The sequence below is a fragment of the Nyctibius grandis genome, chromosome 16 (genome assembly GCF_013368605.1).
Source record: "Nyctibius grandis isolate bNycGra1 chromosome 16, bNycGra1.pri, whole genome shotgun sequence".
Classification (NCBI taxonomy): domain Eukaryota; kingdom Metazoa; phylum Chordata; class Aves; order Nyctibiiformes; family Nyctibiidae; genus Nyctibius; species Nyctibius grandis.
In genome coordinates this window covers 10,754,151-10,770,177 of record NC_090673.1, presented here as the reverse complement: position 1 = coordinate 10,770,177, position 16,027 = coordinate 10,754,151, and the positions used below count along the sequence as shown (strand labels likewise).

General features: G+C 50.1%; 1 protein-coding gene across 1 annotated transcript in view; it reads right to left on the bottom strand.

Annotated features, from left to right (window-relative positions):
- The window catches only part of COL27A1 (collagen type XXVII alpha 1 chain), a 134,108-nt gene that overhangs the window by 41,276 nt on the left and 76,805 nt on the right, over positions 1-16,027 (bottom strand). The window contains exons 25-31 of the mRNA XM_068413834.1: positions 14,827-14,880; positions 6,447-6,500; positions 5,435-5,479; positions 5,220-5,264; positions 4,949-5,002; positions 4,089-4,142; positions 1,569-1,622 (exon numbers count right to left, since the gene is read on the bottom strand). Coding sequence (XP_068269935.1) covers positions 1,569-1,622; positions 4,089-4,142; positions 4,949-5,002; positions 5,220-5,264; positions 5,435-5,479; positions 6,447-6,500; positions 14,827-14,880 — 360 coding nt within the window. The remainder of the gene's footprint in view (positions 1-1,568; positions 1,623-4,088; positions 4,143-4,948; positions 5,003-5,219; positions 5,265-5,434; positions 5,480-6,446; positions 6,501-14,826; positions 14,881-16,027) is intronic.

Here is a 16,027-nt window from a genome sequence, read left to right as displayed (position 1 = left end):
ATCAGAATCAGAATCAATCAGGTTGGAAGAGACCTCTGGGATCATGGAGTCCAACCATTGCCCTGACACCACCCTGTCGACTAGACCATGGCACTAAGTGCCATGTCCAGTCTTTTCTTAAACCCCTCCAGAGATGGTGACTCCACCACCTCCCTGGGTAGCCCCTTCCAATGTCTAATGACCCTTTCTGAGAAGAAATGCTTCCTAATGTCTAACCTGAACCTCCCCTGGTGAAGCTTGAGGCTGTGTCCTCTTGTCCTGTCACCAGTTGCCCGGGAGAAGAGGCCGACTTCCACTCCACTACAACCTCCCTTCAGGTAGTTGTAGACTGCAATAAGGTCACCTCTGAGCCTCCTCTTCTCCAGGCTTAACAACCCCAGCTCCCTCAGCCGTTCCTCGTAGGTCAGACCCTCCAGACCCTTCACCAGCTTGGTCGCCCTCCTCCGGACTCGTTCCAGCAGCTCAACATCTTTCTTGAAGTGCGGGGCCCACAACTGGACACAGTACTCAAGGTGCGGCCTCACCAGTGCCGAGTACAGAGGGACGATCACTTCCCCAGACCAGCTGGCTACACTATGCCTAATAGAGGCCTAATCTCATCCTACAGCAAACTGGCCTGCAAGCAATGACTGTCCAGAGCAGCCCCAGCCTGTCCCAGCACCTCCCAGCTTCGGAGGAGCAGCAGCACAGGACTCTCGCCCTCTGACTCCCCAGCAAGGATGTGTTGCACTGACAGTGGGTAAAAGGGTGTTTGTGCAAATCATCGTGGCCTGCTCCCGAGGAGGGCAGACAGGAGCACAGGAGCTGAAACACTCGTGCAGTATCGGGACGCCAAAGACACAGTAGCTCCAGTGAAGTGTCAGAAGATTTGCCAAGGAAAACATGGCAAAGGATGGGGCTGGCGGTGGGGAGTGAAGAACAGCAAAGAGGAAATTGCATTTAATCCCCACATAGAGGCTGTTCAAAAGCTCTGCACGCAGGAGCGAACCTTCAAACCAAGCGGAAAGGGGGTTAGGATAAAATAAAAACCCCTCTGAACTGCTCAGCATAGGGATCTTATTCAAACAAAGAGATGGTTTTTATAGGCCTTTCCACGTGGACAAGAAGGTGCATTCATGGCTCTGGAGCAGGGCACCCTTCCCCCATAACCATTAGAGGAGCTCAGTCCCCACAGAGCTGCGGCCTGGAAACTGTGGCAGGACCTTGTCTGAGGGTATTTTTAGGTTTGGGACCTTCCTAAGACTCTTCTTGTTTCAAATTAGAAACAAGATCTCGGGTCTCAAAGACTCCCCTCTCCACTCAGATTTTAGATCTGCGAAAGAGTTGAGCTTCATTTCCAAGGCCCTTCACAGCTCTTGAGGCACAAGATCCCTGGGATGGTGCTTCTCCCCAGCACCGACAGCCTCCACCTCTGCGACAGGGCTCAGGAATTTGTAACCAAGGGCTTCAAGTTAACCTGCTTTTGGCTGCTGGAGGGTGAATCTGCAACGTTACCCACTCCTGCAGGAACAGAAGTTACTATTATCTCCCTGGTCTGACAGAGAAATTGCACTAAGGGTTTTTCTTACCTTCATGCCAGGTTCACCTGCAAGGCCAGGTTGTCCCATCGAGCCAGGCGGTCCCTGGAAAAAAAAAAAAAATATAATGAAAAAACCCATTGTAACCAAGTAGAAAGCGAGATCAAAGACATAATTCCTTTAGCAGAGCCCTCCCGGGACAGCAGAGCCCTGGTTGCAATGCAATTACCTCCCTGGAGCTGGCTCAGGGCACGCAGCATCAAAGAGGCCCTGTACCCCCTCGTGCTGGGTTCCTGGGAGGGCTCAGCTCCCCTCTCGCACCTCCTCTCTCCGCAGCCCTGCGGCAGCCCCCCAGCCTTCTCTGCCAAGCACCTCTCTCTATCTCCTTCCAACCCCTCTGCTCTCTAAGGTTAGTAACCACGCCGGGGAGCAGCACTGGGACTAGTTGGGAAAGAAGCGAAAAGGTCCTGAATTAGGCTTGAAAGCTTTTCACAAGGGTCCAGCAGGTTGGCTGATACAGTGGATAACAGAAATGCTCAGCTGTGCTCTTGCTCCTGGCTGCCCGCAGCCACCCTTCCCCATTACTGCCAGTGTGAGCACAGCCTCCATGCCACCAGTCTCGTTTCAGTTCGGGTCAGGCATTACGGCAGCCATAGGGTCTGCACATGCAGTGAACTGCCCTGCCTTTGCTGGAGCCGCTGCCCCAGGTGACACAGCCTCAAGCTGAGCCATGGGCCCCACGTTCCCGGACAGGCAGGGGTGCAACGGTGCTGCCAGCTCCAGGACAGCTAAAGGGAGCCAAGAACAGCAAGGTTACACCAAGCCCTCCAAGCACAAACTTGGGCCAGATTAGCCCTGACACCCATCACCCACTTTCTCTGGCTGTAATGGGCCAGCAAATGTCCCAATGCCAATAATGGGGCTCAGACCAGAAATCCATGGCCCAGGGCTGTCAGCAGGCTCTATTAGCTGAAAGAAAGTGGCTGGCAGATGAGATAACATGGCCCCACCTATGTGAGCATAGACCCTGGTAGAGGGGCTTGGCATCCCTCAGAGAGCCACAAATAAGTGCCTGACCTGGAAAACTATGGGAAGAAAGATAGAAAGAGGGAAGATGAGAGAATGACCTTGCAAACTGTTACTCGGTGTCCAGCTGCCACGTGGAGCCTTGCAATAGAGGGGTCATGTTCATTAGATACCTTTAGTACCAAGATAATTGGGAGCTTTAATCTTTGTACATTTGCTAGTACCTCTGGGAAGCACAGGGAATGAGAATCTGTAAAACAAGCCCAAAGATGGGACAGCAAAGCTTGTCTTTAAAGGATTTGAGTGGTTTATTTACTTATGATATTTGTTTTCCGGACAACAATCTCCCTCCTCTTTGCAGTTAAGAATAAAGGAAAAAAGAGCACATAGTCAAGGGAGCACTCGGCTGCCCAGGGAATAAAGCCAGTTCCTGGCTGGCTGACATGGATTCAAGCAGAGGAGGGAGCAGGGCGCACGCTGGGTTTACGGACAAATGGTCAAGTCACGCAACGAGAAAACTCAAGGTCCAACGAAAGCAAAAAATCCTGCTTTGGTTTCTCCAGAGGTGCCAGTGCAGGGAAAGGCTCCTGGAGGAGTCACAGCTTTGAATAAAGCTCTGTACTTTCTTGGTTGGCAACATCCAGAGTGGCTTGGTAGCAGCCTTCCAGCTCCCCAGTGTGGTTTACCACGCTGAGAGCTCACTCCATCCAGCCATGAGAATGGAAACTTTCGTGACTCATACACTTTGCAGTAGACTGCATTAAAAGCCACCTTCGCTACTGTTTTCACAACCAAGTGAAACATCATGTCTATATTACAGCTCGGGACCTATGGAAAGGAGCTGCCCAAGGGGAACTGGCACATCTGGTATAAACAGCCAAGACTGTAACGCTTCAAGGGGAGTGAAATCAAGCCAAGACTGCAGATGAGTTAGGGGGAAACCATGGAGGCATCTCCTGCACTCCATCAGGGCACTGTTTGGCAGCTGCTGCTGCTTTGGTTACGATGTGTTTGTGTCAGTGCTTCATGGCAACGGCAACCCAAAAGCACAGTCAAGAGCAAAGGCATTCTCTGAGCTTCCTCTGCTGGCTGCCGTGGCTTGTGATGGGACTGTCACCACAATCCAGGCGGGCTGACAAGACTGTGTCTTGTCAGCAACGGCACCAGTGAGGGGGACAGAAAAGAGCAGTTTTCAGTTTGAATTGTTACTGTATTTGGTCCCTGACTCTGCACCCTGGTGCAGAAAGGTGGTCCCTGCTGCGGTCGTAGGGCCATGCTTGTTAGTGCAGTCAGCTTGGAAATGTTTCTTTTGTGAAGATGGGTTTGCACATCTACCAGCTGGGTGTCTATGGGCTGTGATGAAAATGATGCTCGAATTTCTGATGTTCACTGTTTGCTTTGGAAGTCGACTTTCAGATTTGAGAGAAATCCTTCCTGCTTGTGTCCCCAGGTGTGGAAGAATGCGCCTCTGCATGTTTACTCCTCCCTCAGTCCTGCTACTCTCGATGCAAGGGAAAACCAAATAGGAGCAAAGATCAGACCTACCTTGTGCCCAATTTCTCCCAAAGGCCCAGGTGGCCCCTGTGGTCCTTGTGGACCCTGAAAAATAAGAGACACAAGGATCTTTTCATACAACTGTTTTCATTTCTGAAGGGTCATCACTTCCATGGGCTGTAAGATAAAACACCGGTTCCCTCCTACATCACAGTGGAGCTATGCAGCGTGCAAGAGATGGCCAGTGAGATGGAGAGGCCAGCAATGGGTGTGCTGAGGCACTTAACAGGCAAACAACAGCCCAGAATGCCCTTCATCTTTCTGGCTCCCACCTAAAACAACTGCAGTTGGCAACTTGAAAACACTTGGTTTACTCTCTCCCTTCACAGTCCAGGTCGGTCCCCACAGACACAAAGAGCACGAGAAGATCCTTGTCCTGCTTCGGTGGTCCTGTTTGCCCTCCTTGAGGTCTGTGTCATCACCTGTCATCTCCCAGTGCCTGCCCCAAAGCTGTGGACTTCGTTCTGACACCATCAGCCTCTATCCTGGTCCCCCTTCAGCTCTACCTACCAACCCAGCGCAACTCCTCCCGTTACATCTCACCCTGTCCCAGACCCAACCTTGCCCTTCTTTTCTCCCTTCTGTTCCAAAATCCAGCCCAGTCTGTATCCTACACTCTCTCTGGACGATCCAACGTCCCCTTTTGCTTGCCAGGGGTCTGACCTTGTCTTTCCTCATGCCTTCTAGGCCTCTAGCCAAGTCCTTCACATCTCTGACCATGCTGGAGTTGGCAAGGCCAAAGAAGCTGGGAATGGGAATGAGTGTTGGGGATGAGACAGACAGATTAAAAAATGAAGTGCCTGTGTGTGTGCAAGGAAAGACAGATGAAGAGAGAGTGATAAGACACTTGCCGGGTCGCCTGGAGCCCCTTTTGCTCCTGGAGGTCCAGAAGGTCCTTGGATACCCTAGAAAAATTAGAAACACCAAGGTCAGCTCCAGCCTCATAGCAATCTTTTATGCCTCTCGGCAGTAACATGCATCTCATAAACACTCCAGTAAAAGGAGGGGAGAGGTGGCCCCATAAGTGTGAGACACTGTCCAAGTTCTTACTCGTGGACCCAAAACTTACAGACTTGAGTGAAACCGAGGTTATGAAAGGCAGCACAAGAGATGGACACTTACTGGGAAGCCACGTGCTCCTGTCTCCCCAGTCTCACCCATCTTCCCCTGCGAACACACAGTTACAGCGATTAGCAGCTGGGAACGTGCTGAGACACCTGCGGCGCTTTGGCCAGGAGAAGCTGCACTTCCCTCGGCACTGTGTACGCCTGGGTACCCCCACGGGGCACTGACACCACGCCAGGTTTGGCAGGCACTGGCTGTCGCAGAGGACATACCTGCAGCCCATCTGGCCCCAGCTTGCCTGGCTCCCCTGGTCGGCCCTGCAAAGCAAAAGGACAAAGACACATTGGCAGGAGCACAAACTATTGGCGATGCTTTTCTGCCCCAATCCACCTGCTCTTGCATTTTTGTGCATCAAATATCCCCTCTAGCTTTTGAGAGGCCAAATGCCCGGCATCCTGCCCTGAGGAACACCCCAGCCATCAGGGAGCGTGGGCAATGGGCTGCATGACTGAAGGTTTTTTGAGCAAACACTGCTTCGGAGGAAGCTGGGATTCTCTGGAGACTCAGCACAGCCCTGCCTGGCAGGGCATGAAATAAGGGCGATTTCCCCATCCCAGCTGCATTCCCAGGGCCACGTGAGCCACGCAGGGGATGGAGCCTGCGACATTCAACGGTAGGACAAGGGTCCAGCTCTGCCACACTACGCTCACATCAGGCTGCTGCCAAAGGGAGGGACTCTCCCATGCACCCCTCTCAAAGCCTGTTGTGGAGCAGGCTCACCTTGGATGAGGGTCTGCTCAGGCAGGGTATCTGCCAGGCTCTCTTTGCACCAGGTGCCTCCTGCCCTGTGCTTTTTCCTGTCCTGACCTAATTAACACGAAGTACATCAGAACAGATATGTATTCCCTTAGGTCATATTTTACCAGTCGTGTTAAATTGCTCTAATTTTTCTGCTATGTTCAGATATAACAGTCAAGTGCATTCACTGCCAGATAAAGCTGCTCCCCTTCCTGTGAGGGACCCCGTTATTTTCGCAGAGGCCCTTTCATGTTTGTGGACTGTCTCTGTAGTCAGGGTCTCAGACCCCAGCCACAAGGGCCCTGCTGCCCACATCAGACAGATTTTACCCTGGCTGCATGAAAGACCATCCCTGCTGGTTGATCCTCATGGAGCGATTGAACATCCCCTGTTCCTGGAGGAGGACGTGACCTTGGTTCTGCCCAGAGCATTTCACCACACAGCTAAGAGCAGTTGCAGCCAACCTGGGCACCCACTGGCACTCACCTTGACACCTCGTGACCCTGGCTCACCTACTGGTCCATCAGGCCCTCTGGCACCCTGGAAAAGGCAAAAGAGAGGCAAAAAAAAAAGAACACAGAGTATTTGTCTCACTGGAAAATACAGCAGTCACCCTAGCTTTGGCCACTGGGAAAATCCATGAGATCAGTCCTGGCTACGCCAACCTATAACTGGTTGAGTTGAGCACAGCAGCTCAGAGACCAGGATTCAACAGATCCCTTCTGGGTTTTGTTGCTTCATTTCTCACCATTTACCAGCACACAGCACCAAAATACTTTTCATTCCTGTTAAACCAAAGCCAGAGGAGAGAGGCAGGCCAGGAACAGCCTTACTTTCAGACAACGGTTACACGACAAGGGTTTTGCAATACACAGACTTGCAGTTCCAGTCTTATTGATATCAAACCCCTTCCTTCCTAGAAACCCCTCTTTTCCAACTGCCCCTGCCCTTAACCCTGGGCACACTACACTGTCTGGTGGTTACAATCAGGGCAATAAAGCTACAAAATACACAGGGGCACACAAGCCCCCACCACGCAGTACCTTCACAACTGTCCTGGGCCCCAAACTGCTCCCAGAGAGCAGGGTCTATGTGCTGGCAGCTGAGCGCCAAGCCTTCAGTTACAGTTACCTGCTCTATTTAAAGAACTGGCTGCTGTTAAGGATCGGGCAGGTGCTCATGCATATGCATGCTGGGCACGTCTGGTCCTACGCCCAGCATCTGCTCCTGGGCGCACAGCAGGCAAGAGGACCTCGGGAGGTGTGCGGGACACGCGCGCTGCTGCAGATGCTCGTGGCATGTACAAGAGCCCAGACGGTGAGCGATCCTGGACACGATGAGCTAAAATTGAACAGCTCATGGTACAGCTGGGGCAGCCTTGAGGAAGGGGTGTCCTTCTTCTTCCAGAGGGTGCTTGGTGAGGAGAACACTGGTCTTGAAGAGGGGATAACTGTGATCTAGCTTTCACAGTCTTTCAAAGTCTTTCTTTAAAGTAATTCCTTTTCCTCTACAGATTTGTCCGTCTAGCTCTTCAGGACAAGTCTCACTGTCTGCTGATATTCTAACTGTCTTCTCTTTCCAGTATGCAGTTTGTGAAACAGTCTCCGCGTTCCCTACCTTTACATTAGTTATATGGAAACCTCTCCTGATGTATGGTTTAATTCTAGCCCAACTCTACAGCTAACTGCCTGGGGCAGCTGCTTCAGTTGTCTCCATAAAGAGTCTTAATTGCTCCTTTTATGTAGCCTGAAACTTTGGCTCCGTCTAGGATTACCTGTAGTCCAAGAACAACTTGCTTGCAACTGCTGCTGCCTTAAAGTGTAAACTAGTGTATTATAAAGGACAGAAAGAGAAGAAGAGCTGAACGTGCAGCCCTCTGCACCACTCGAACCCCAGAAACCAGTGTGTCACACTGACAGAGAATAAACAGAGTCATGACAGGGAAAATAAAACAGTAAAAAAAAGGCCGTATCAAGAGACTCTATTAACGCACGTCATATTCATAATCAGGCCGTGAGCTCAGTTGGGACTCTTAGGCGCTACTGCAATATAAATAATAAATAAAAACACAGAGTGGTGCTAGAATGTAGTGGTAAGAGAAACCCTGAGAGCAGGCCAACGCGGAAATAGAGAAAACAGGAGCCAATGTGCTTAATCGGGATGCAAACTGCGTGCCAAAAGTAATAACAGGGCCGGGGAGCCAATGCGTTAGAAAAGCAACGCCAGTATGACAGGAGAGAGAGAGAGACACACACACAAAGAAAGGCAGTGTAACAGCAGAAGATGTATGGGAAACGGAGCCAAATTATTACAGCAGACAAACATTGTCAATATAAAATAATGCAAAAACTTCTACCGTGCTTGGCAAACCCCTGTGCCGTTGAGCGTACCAGAGCTCAAATAACCAAAAGCCGGTATTGCCTGCCAGTGAGACACAGCTCTAAGAATGCTCAGCCTGGTCTCCAGGACAGACGGACAGAGAAGGACTGTGCACCAGATGGGAACGCCACAACCAAACGGCGTGTTTCACAGGCCGGCGCTTTGCTGCGCTCATGTAATGGCAGCTCTCGGCAGCCCAGACCCCAAGTGCTCGGCTCACGCTGGCCACTAGATCAGAGAGCAGTAAAGACCAAAAGTTTTATTAATCCATGTCCCTGTAAACCTCAAAGCACACTGACATAAACCAGAAGGTCATTTAAAAGCAGGGCTACTGACAGCTCGAGCCAGCCAGCGCTGTGAGTTGGAGGAGTGGGAGAGCAAGGCTGGGAGGCCTTTGAGGAGCTGCCTGCGGGGGACAGAGACACCCAGCAAAGCACACAGACCTGCCCTGGGCTGGTACTGGGCTGCCCAAAGGGAAGGGAGGTGTCAGCACGTGCATGGCACTGGCACCTGGGAAAGCACCCTGCCACCCAACTCCTCATCCTCCCTGGAAAACAAACTGTTCCCCTCCTCTCTGAGCAGCCACTGAGTTATTTTGTGCAATTACATCTTTACTGTCTGAGATGATGGGGTTACCTGCTGCTGAAGAAGTGCTGAGGGGAAAGATTCAATAGGTCAGCCCTGGTGTTAGAGAAGGAGGGAGCAGGGATCGGAGGCAAGGGGGACATGGAAGCAGCAGTGATGACCCAGGTTAGAGGTCTCCATTCCAGGACGATGCTGCCAGGGAAGGAAAGTGGGATTCATCTGGCCCCTCCAGACCCATCGTCTGCAGCCTGTCCTGCCCTGCCCAGCCCCTTTGCCAGCTCTGGGCTGCTCTGAGCTGGGTGGGGGCTGTTGGGTGCCCTCAGCCCTCACTCGGGGCTGCAGCAAGGGCAGCCATGGCTGTGGCTCTCAGCGGCCCAAGCCGGCAGGGCTGGCTGGGGCAGTGTTTACGGTATCCTCATTTCCTCCGGCAGAGCCCTGTCACCAGCATCGCAGGATCTGCCAGGGCAATCTCACTTCACAGCAGTCACCTGCCTACTCCCATCACAACACATCTCATCGGCATCTGACCTAAAGAAGGAGAAAGTGACCCTGTATTCGCAAATGCATGTGGCAAGCTGCTGCTTCTCCAGCCTCCCGGGCCGAAACCCAGGATAAAGGCTTCCCCTAATTCGCCCTGACAGGAAAGGCTACATTTAGTCAATTAGTTAAATCTTTAATACTCTCTTTTACTGACAACGCTGGTTAGAGATGAGGGAGTGAGGTCCTGGCAGCTCTCCAGGGAGCATCCCATGCCAAACGCCGCCAGGCACAGCACGGTGCCTTCCCCTGCAGAGCCGGTGGCTCGGCCTGGCAGGCAGGGCTGAGCGCAGCTCCCTGCGCTCCCCTCACATCCTCAGGGCTTCAAAATTCACTGAAGAGCTGGGTGTGCTACCCTGAGCACGGCAGGGCAGAGAGACCAGGGCGAGCGTGCAGGGAGGCGTCTTAGGGAACGTCCTCCTGCAGGCATATGCAGCATGGACCCGGCCTAAGAGCGGGGTGAGGAGGGGGCAGTGAAAGGCATGGCTTTGTCACCGGTGTCAGCATCTCTAGGAACCCATGAAGTGGAGAAGGAAGCTTTTCTTTAATCTGTGTTAGTATTTATATGGCAGGACACAGCTCAGGGGAGGTCCTGCTGGGCCAGGGCTGTACAAACAGTGCAAGCTCCAAGTAGCTGTACAACGTAAACAGGAAAAAAGGAGGGTTAAACCGAGATCTGTCCACTCCTTTCTGCATGGGCAGCCAAGGCACAGAGAGATACAGGTTTATGACTGACGGAGCATTTGAAAATCTGCTCAACTGTTTCACCAAAGCCAGCTGGACATGAACATGCGGCTCAAAGGCATTGTCACGGCCAGCTCAAAGCAGCTCACCCGAGGTCACGCAAGGAGTCACAGCACAGGGACGTGCCTGGGCAGTCCCACCGCAGCACGTGAGCCACCAGACCAAGTGTCATTGCTCATTGCTACCTAAACAGATGACTTTCCCCTTTCGGTTGTGTTGTTTCGCGCAGGAAATCACAGCTCCGCGACCCCCTGTCTGAACGCCAATGCTCCAGCTGCAGCAAGTCATGCTTGTGCTGAGGTCCAGGATCTCAGCAGGCAGCGAGACGCTCGGGGCTGGGCAGAGGCCAGCAGTTCTTAAAAATTCTAGTTTCAGTGTCTTACATGGGCACATTCTCACTGTAATCCCTGTGTAGGTCCCCAGGGAGCTGTGTAGTAGAAAGCTAGCGTTAAGTCCTTGCAAGTCTCACCTGTAGTCACATTCTGCCCCCTGTAACCGTGAGTTATTTCTAATGTAGGCTCCAGCAATGGTAGTAAAGCAGGTCACAGTGGTGCACGATCAGTGAGTGCACAGGTCAAGGCAGGATTTCCCTCAGAGATGTGAAATACTGAGTAGCACTATCAGCAATCCCAGACTAGAGTGTGTGTTACGCTGTTGGCTAGATATGAACATCATCAGCTCACAAACGCAGGGGGATTCAGCTCCAGGCTTTGCAACTCAGGTTTGCTGCTGGTTCATGTGAGTCAACAGAGATAGACCTTGCTGCTAGAGTAGGCAAATACTCAACAAGGTGTTTCTGCAGTGTTTAAGGCCAGGCTGGATGAGGCTTGGAACAGGCTGCCCAGAGAGGTTGTGGAGTCTCCTTCTCTGGAGACATTCAAAACCCGCCTGGATGCGTTCCTGTGTGATATGGTCTAGGTAATCCTGCTCCGGGAGGGGGATTGGACTAGATGATCTTTCGAGGTCCCTTCCAATCCCTAACATTCTGTGATTCTGTGTGATTCTGTGAACCTGGTCTAGTGGAAGGTGTCCCTGCCTGTGGCAGGGGGGTTGGAACTAGATGATCTTTAAGGTCCCTTCCAACCCAAACCATCTTATGATTCTATGATTTCCCCCTGTTTAAACAGATACTCAGAGCTCCAAGAGAGTCAGTAACCAGCCTCTGCATAGCAGAAGCAGCAGCACGAACAAGCAGTCGGTAGCTCCTTTCCAGAAATCCAAAGCTTTCTCCTTACCCCTTTATCCAAATATTGACGTTTTGCTATCACAGTCTGGCCAAATGAAAAGCAAGAAGATGCCTTGACTGAAGCTGAAGGGAGACATGGTTGGCCATCGACCTGTAGCTAACTTTTCCTCAAACACTTCTAATGCTTTCTCAGCCAACTAGAAAAATCCCTGGGAGCAAACCAATATACCTCTGCGTTTTCTCCATGAACAACTTCTCAGCTGGGCCTGGAAAAAGCAACCATTTTCAGGTTTGCTTAGATAACACCACTTCACAAACTCCTAGCGTTTACAAATTCCTGCAGCCAGAGATGCTGCGGAGCGTTGGGTCTGTGTGGCAGAGATAGTGGTCCCCATTGCCCGGAGCGGCAGTGCCGGGAGCGCAGGCATGCACGCCAAGCACGCCTTATCTCGCCTCTGCAGGCTGCACCTGGGCAACAGTTAATGCAGGAGCTTGATGAATGAATGGCAGAGCAGAAAACAGAAACATGCTTTGGGATTTGAAAAGCTCCTGTGAGTGGCCTGAGCCAGTACTCAGCATCCCCTCCAGTGAGAGGATAAAATCCCAGAACTATTGACAGACACCTTGGCCAGAAGAACGGGGTAACGTAAGTCACTTTATGGCAGGATTTCAGGTGCAGCTTTAGGATCTGAGTTGCAAGTCATGGCTCCAGTTGATATTTAACCTTTTGTAGAGCTTCTCTGTCAATACCTTGGCTTTTTGATATTGATATGCTTGATAGAGGATGCTGGAGACCACACGTTTTCCTGCTGCGAGGCACTGATTAACAGAAACGTGCTTTTGAATTTTAAGGAGATAGGGTGAGGGACCTGCTGAATCAGCCGCCTCCAAATTTAAACCTTGATTTGCTTCCATAATTAGGTTTCAACATGTGCATAGCTGTCACTAGCTGAATGTTAAGCACATGTCTAAGTGCTGCACTGAGTATGGATGAAGGGAAACAAGCCTGGGCTCACACGTCCAAGTTTCTTGTCCTTAGGGAAGAGGAGATGGGAAACTGTGTTTGTGGAAGATTGCTCAGTATCGGTTTGATGGGCTAAACAAAGACTTGGGAAGGAACAATAGCCCTGTCATGACTAAAAAGAAGGTCACAAGTTTTAAAGAATTTTCTTTTTAAAATTTGTACTTATATCTTGACAATACAAAAGCTATCACAGCATAAATACAGACCCCCAAAAGTTTCCATTGTTCTTTACGATCGAAACCATATTTGCTATTTACATCTCCTTCAAAAGCAAAATTACTTTAATGAAGTATCCACAAACAGAGCTCATGGAATCCACAAACATCTGGCGGAGGCTGCATTCATGTTTCCACTCTGAATTGAATTACGTGCTTTTTGTAAGCTAGGATAGACAGAGGGTAATGTCTGAAATTACAATTGGGGGATCATTTCCCCATCCTGAGAAAACCAAGAGCAGGAATAGCAGGACAAACTAAGCAAACAAAGAATACTATGTGCCTGGAATATCTTCTGAGAGTATGAAGAGAAGGAAAATGTGGGAGAGGGAGATACAAACCAGAAATCCTCCAGGCAGAAGATCTGCTGGTCCTTACAAGACTGACTTTCCCACATCATATTCACTGAAATCTATAGGATTTCAGAGCAAAGCCCAAGTTCCCCCTCTCTGCTGGGGATCTTAGAAAGGATGTCTGTCTGTCTCACAAATTCTGTACGGATTGTATCACTGCGGTGCTCAAACGCACCAAACCTCCACCACGCCACAGTCCAGCAGTGGGTGTTGAGAGTAGGACCAGTGCAGGGCAACAGCAGCAGATCCAGATGCTCAGCGCCCGCTGGCAGAGGCTTACCCCTCTCTGGCGCCGGTGTCCTTAGGGCAGGATCAAGCCCTTAACGCACCCTCTTCCCCGGGCACTGCCTCCTGCTCTGCCTTCACGTTCTGCATTTCCTGGGGTGACTTCCCAGCCACAAGTTAAAAGCTGAACCCTGATATGCATCTGCTGGGCTTGGTGTCCTTCTAGCTATGCTTTTAAAGCTTAAAGCAGTTCCAGGGTACGTAACTCTGTGGTTATAAAGCTTTCTAGTTGGTTATTCCATTTCCGTTTGCTGGTCCCAGCTATTCAAAGCGAGTATTAACTCTGGTCTAGGGAAACATATCCCAACAACCCTTGGCTGTCCCGAATTCCCCAAGCAGGAGTTGCAGTAGGAGTAGAGACTGGGGGTGGGTAAAATGTATAGTTTACTCCAGCCTGTGTCTTTGAAAATGAAACACAGAAACAGATATCATAAGATCCTTGGAGGGAGAAATGTAAAATACGTTGTTGTTGGGGCCTTCAGCAGAACCCACGTGCGCTCCCTATTAATAGTTTGTAAAGCAGGTGGACAAGGAAAAACAACCCAAAGGAGGGATGCTCCTGCAATAAATGTCTCATTGAAGGAGAAGAAAAATTGAGGAGCTCAGTGGGACATGGGTTGGACGTCACAGGCAGGAAAACAAACGGCTTTGGCAGGTCTAGAGGTCATTCTGCTGTCAGCTGTCACCCAGAGCAGGAAGAGCCACACATGAACTGACACAGAGTGCCTGTGAAATATTTATCCAGTGTAACATGCACTTGGAGCACTGTCAGTGATGCGAGCATCACCCAGCCCTAAGCTAGGATCTGCTCTTTCCAGGCAGAGCGAGGATTTACAGGTGCTTACAGTGTGGTACTGTTTAGATACGTACAGATAAAATCAGGGCTTTGTGTTATGGGCTGGAAAAACCCATAGAAAGATGCAGGACATGCTTATAATTTGATCTGCCTTCAAAGCAACACACACTTCTATCACAACCCTGCAGAACTCTGCCAGAAGATATTAATCCTGCAAGCCTGAAAGGGGAGACCTGGGAAGAGTAGGCTGTTCGGCTCCTTGTCAGCTCCGTTTCTGCCTGTCTCGTCTCCTAATTCTATGTCATGGCATAACATTTCCTGCTTTATCTGCCTCCGGTTAATTCACAACACTTCACACCTCAGCTGCTCTCTGTCCCCTGGCAGCAAAGGCACCTTTTCTGGTCTTCTACCCGCACCCTTTTCCCCAGCCCAGATACAGTTTCAGATGACTAAATCTTCACCATCCTCACCAGAAGCGCCCATAAACCCTGTTTTGACATTGCAGGTGGTTGGGGAAGACAAGATGGACCACTTCCATGATAAACTCTACACGGGGACACCCCTCTGCCCATACACATCACCTGCATTCGCATCCCTGGTAGTACTTGCTACAACAACCGCAGTCTTTACACACAGCAGAAACACGGCTGTGGAGGTGCTGCCCCAACTGCTGCTCACCTTCACACCCCCAAACCAATCCCCCAGATCACTTTTCCAACAGCTCAAAGAGGAGAGGGATACAAGCTCGTGGAAAGTGCTTACCCTGCGGCCTTTCATCCCTCTTATCCCTGGTGCGCCACGGACTCCTGCCGGACCCTGGAAGGGGAAAAAGGGAAATAAAATGAAGATGGAGGAGGAGGAAGGCAGCAGCTGGCAGTAAGACCCCACATCCCTGCGTGATCTGCAGGACCCTCAGACGCAGATCCTTGACCAGCAGGTTGGTTCATTAAACTCTTGCCAAGGACATTACCGTATTTACTTCTTTATAAATGGTCTTTTTTTTTTAATTCACTGATTGTCTTTGGATTATGAACATTTAGGCCAAGGACCCTGGCTGAGGTTTGTATGCTTAAGTATCTGCAGCCTGTTGTCTGTGTAAGTGGCGTGATTTGAAGTCGAACATCCAGAATTCCCTCCGAAGCTATTAAAAGCAGCTGTTGCTCCGTATCTGTACAAAAATAATAATAACCAGGATCTGGTTTTCAGTTGTCCAAATACAAAATCAGACACCTCATCTTAGGTATCCAAGTTCGACCTTTTCAGCCAAGTACTGATTTTATCTTCTGTTAGTGCTGCATAAATATTCATACTGGCAGATAGATGCTAATTTCATTTGGACTGTTGGTGTTGCAGATGATCCCTCCCATTCTTCTTAAACTTACTAAAGGTTTCAGGTTTTCTTTTAACCTGGGTTTGTACACGCTTGATTCATTAATATGCACGCAGAAAATGCAGACGAAAATGAAAAAGGTTTTTATTTTCCTGTTTGAATATTTATCAGTTTCAAAAATTAAAGGATATGTTCAATGAACAGGACTTATTTCTGTATTATAACTTCAAAAACCCATATTTAAAGTTAGTGCCTTTCTGTTGTCAGAAAAGAAAACCTCAAAATGACACATTCCATTCTGACTCTCTCAAACATTCCACATCAAGTTTTGCTATTTATATATTAACAGCTTTTACCAACTGTCAACCCTGCAAACTGCACCAGGGACCAGAACAAAACTGGACTGTGATCTTCCTCCTGCTTGTACCACTGCCACTAATAAAGGTTTTGCTTTTGGAACGGAGGTGTCTTTCTGCATGGCATGTAAGCTCAGAACACAACTGCTTAGCTGTTCTCACTCACGATGGAAAAGTAAGTTGACTGTAACTATATCTGCAATCACAGTAAATCTCAGTTTTGCTAGTGAGGTCAGTAGTGACTGGCACAGAGAAGCAGTAGATGTGTCAGATGCCT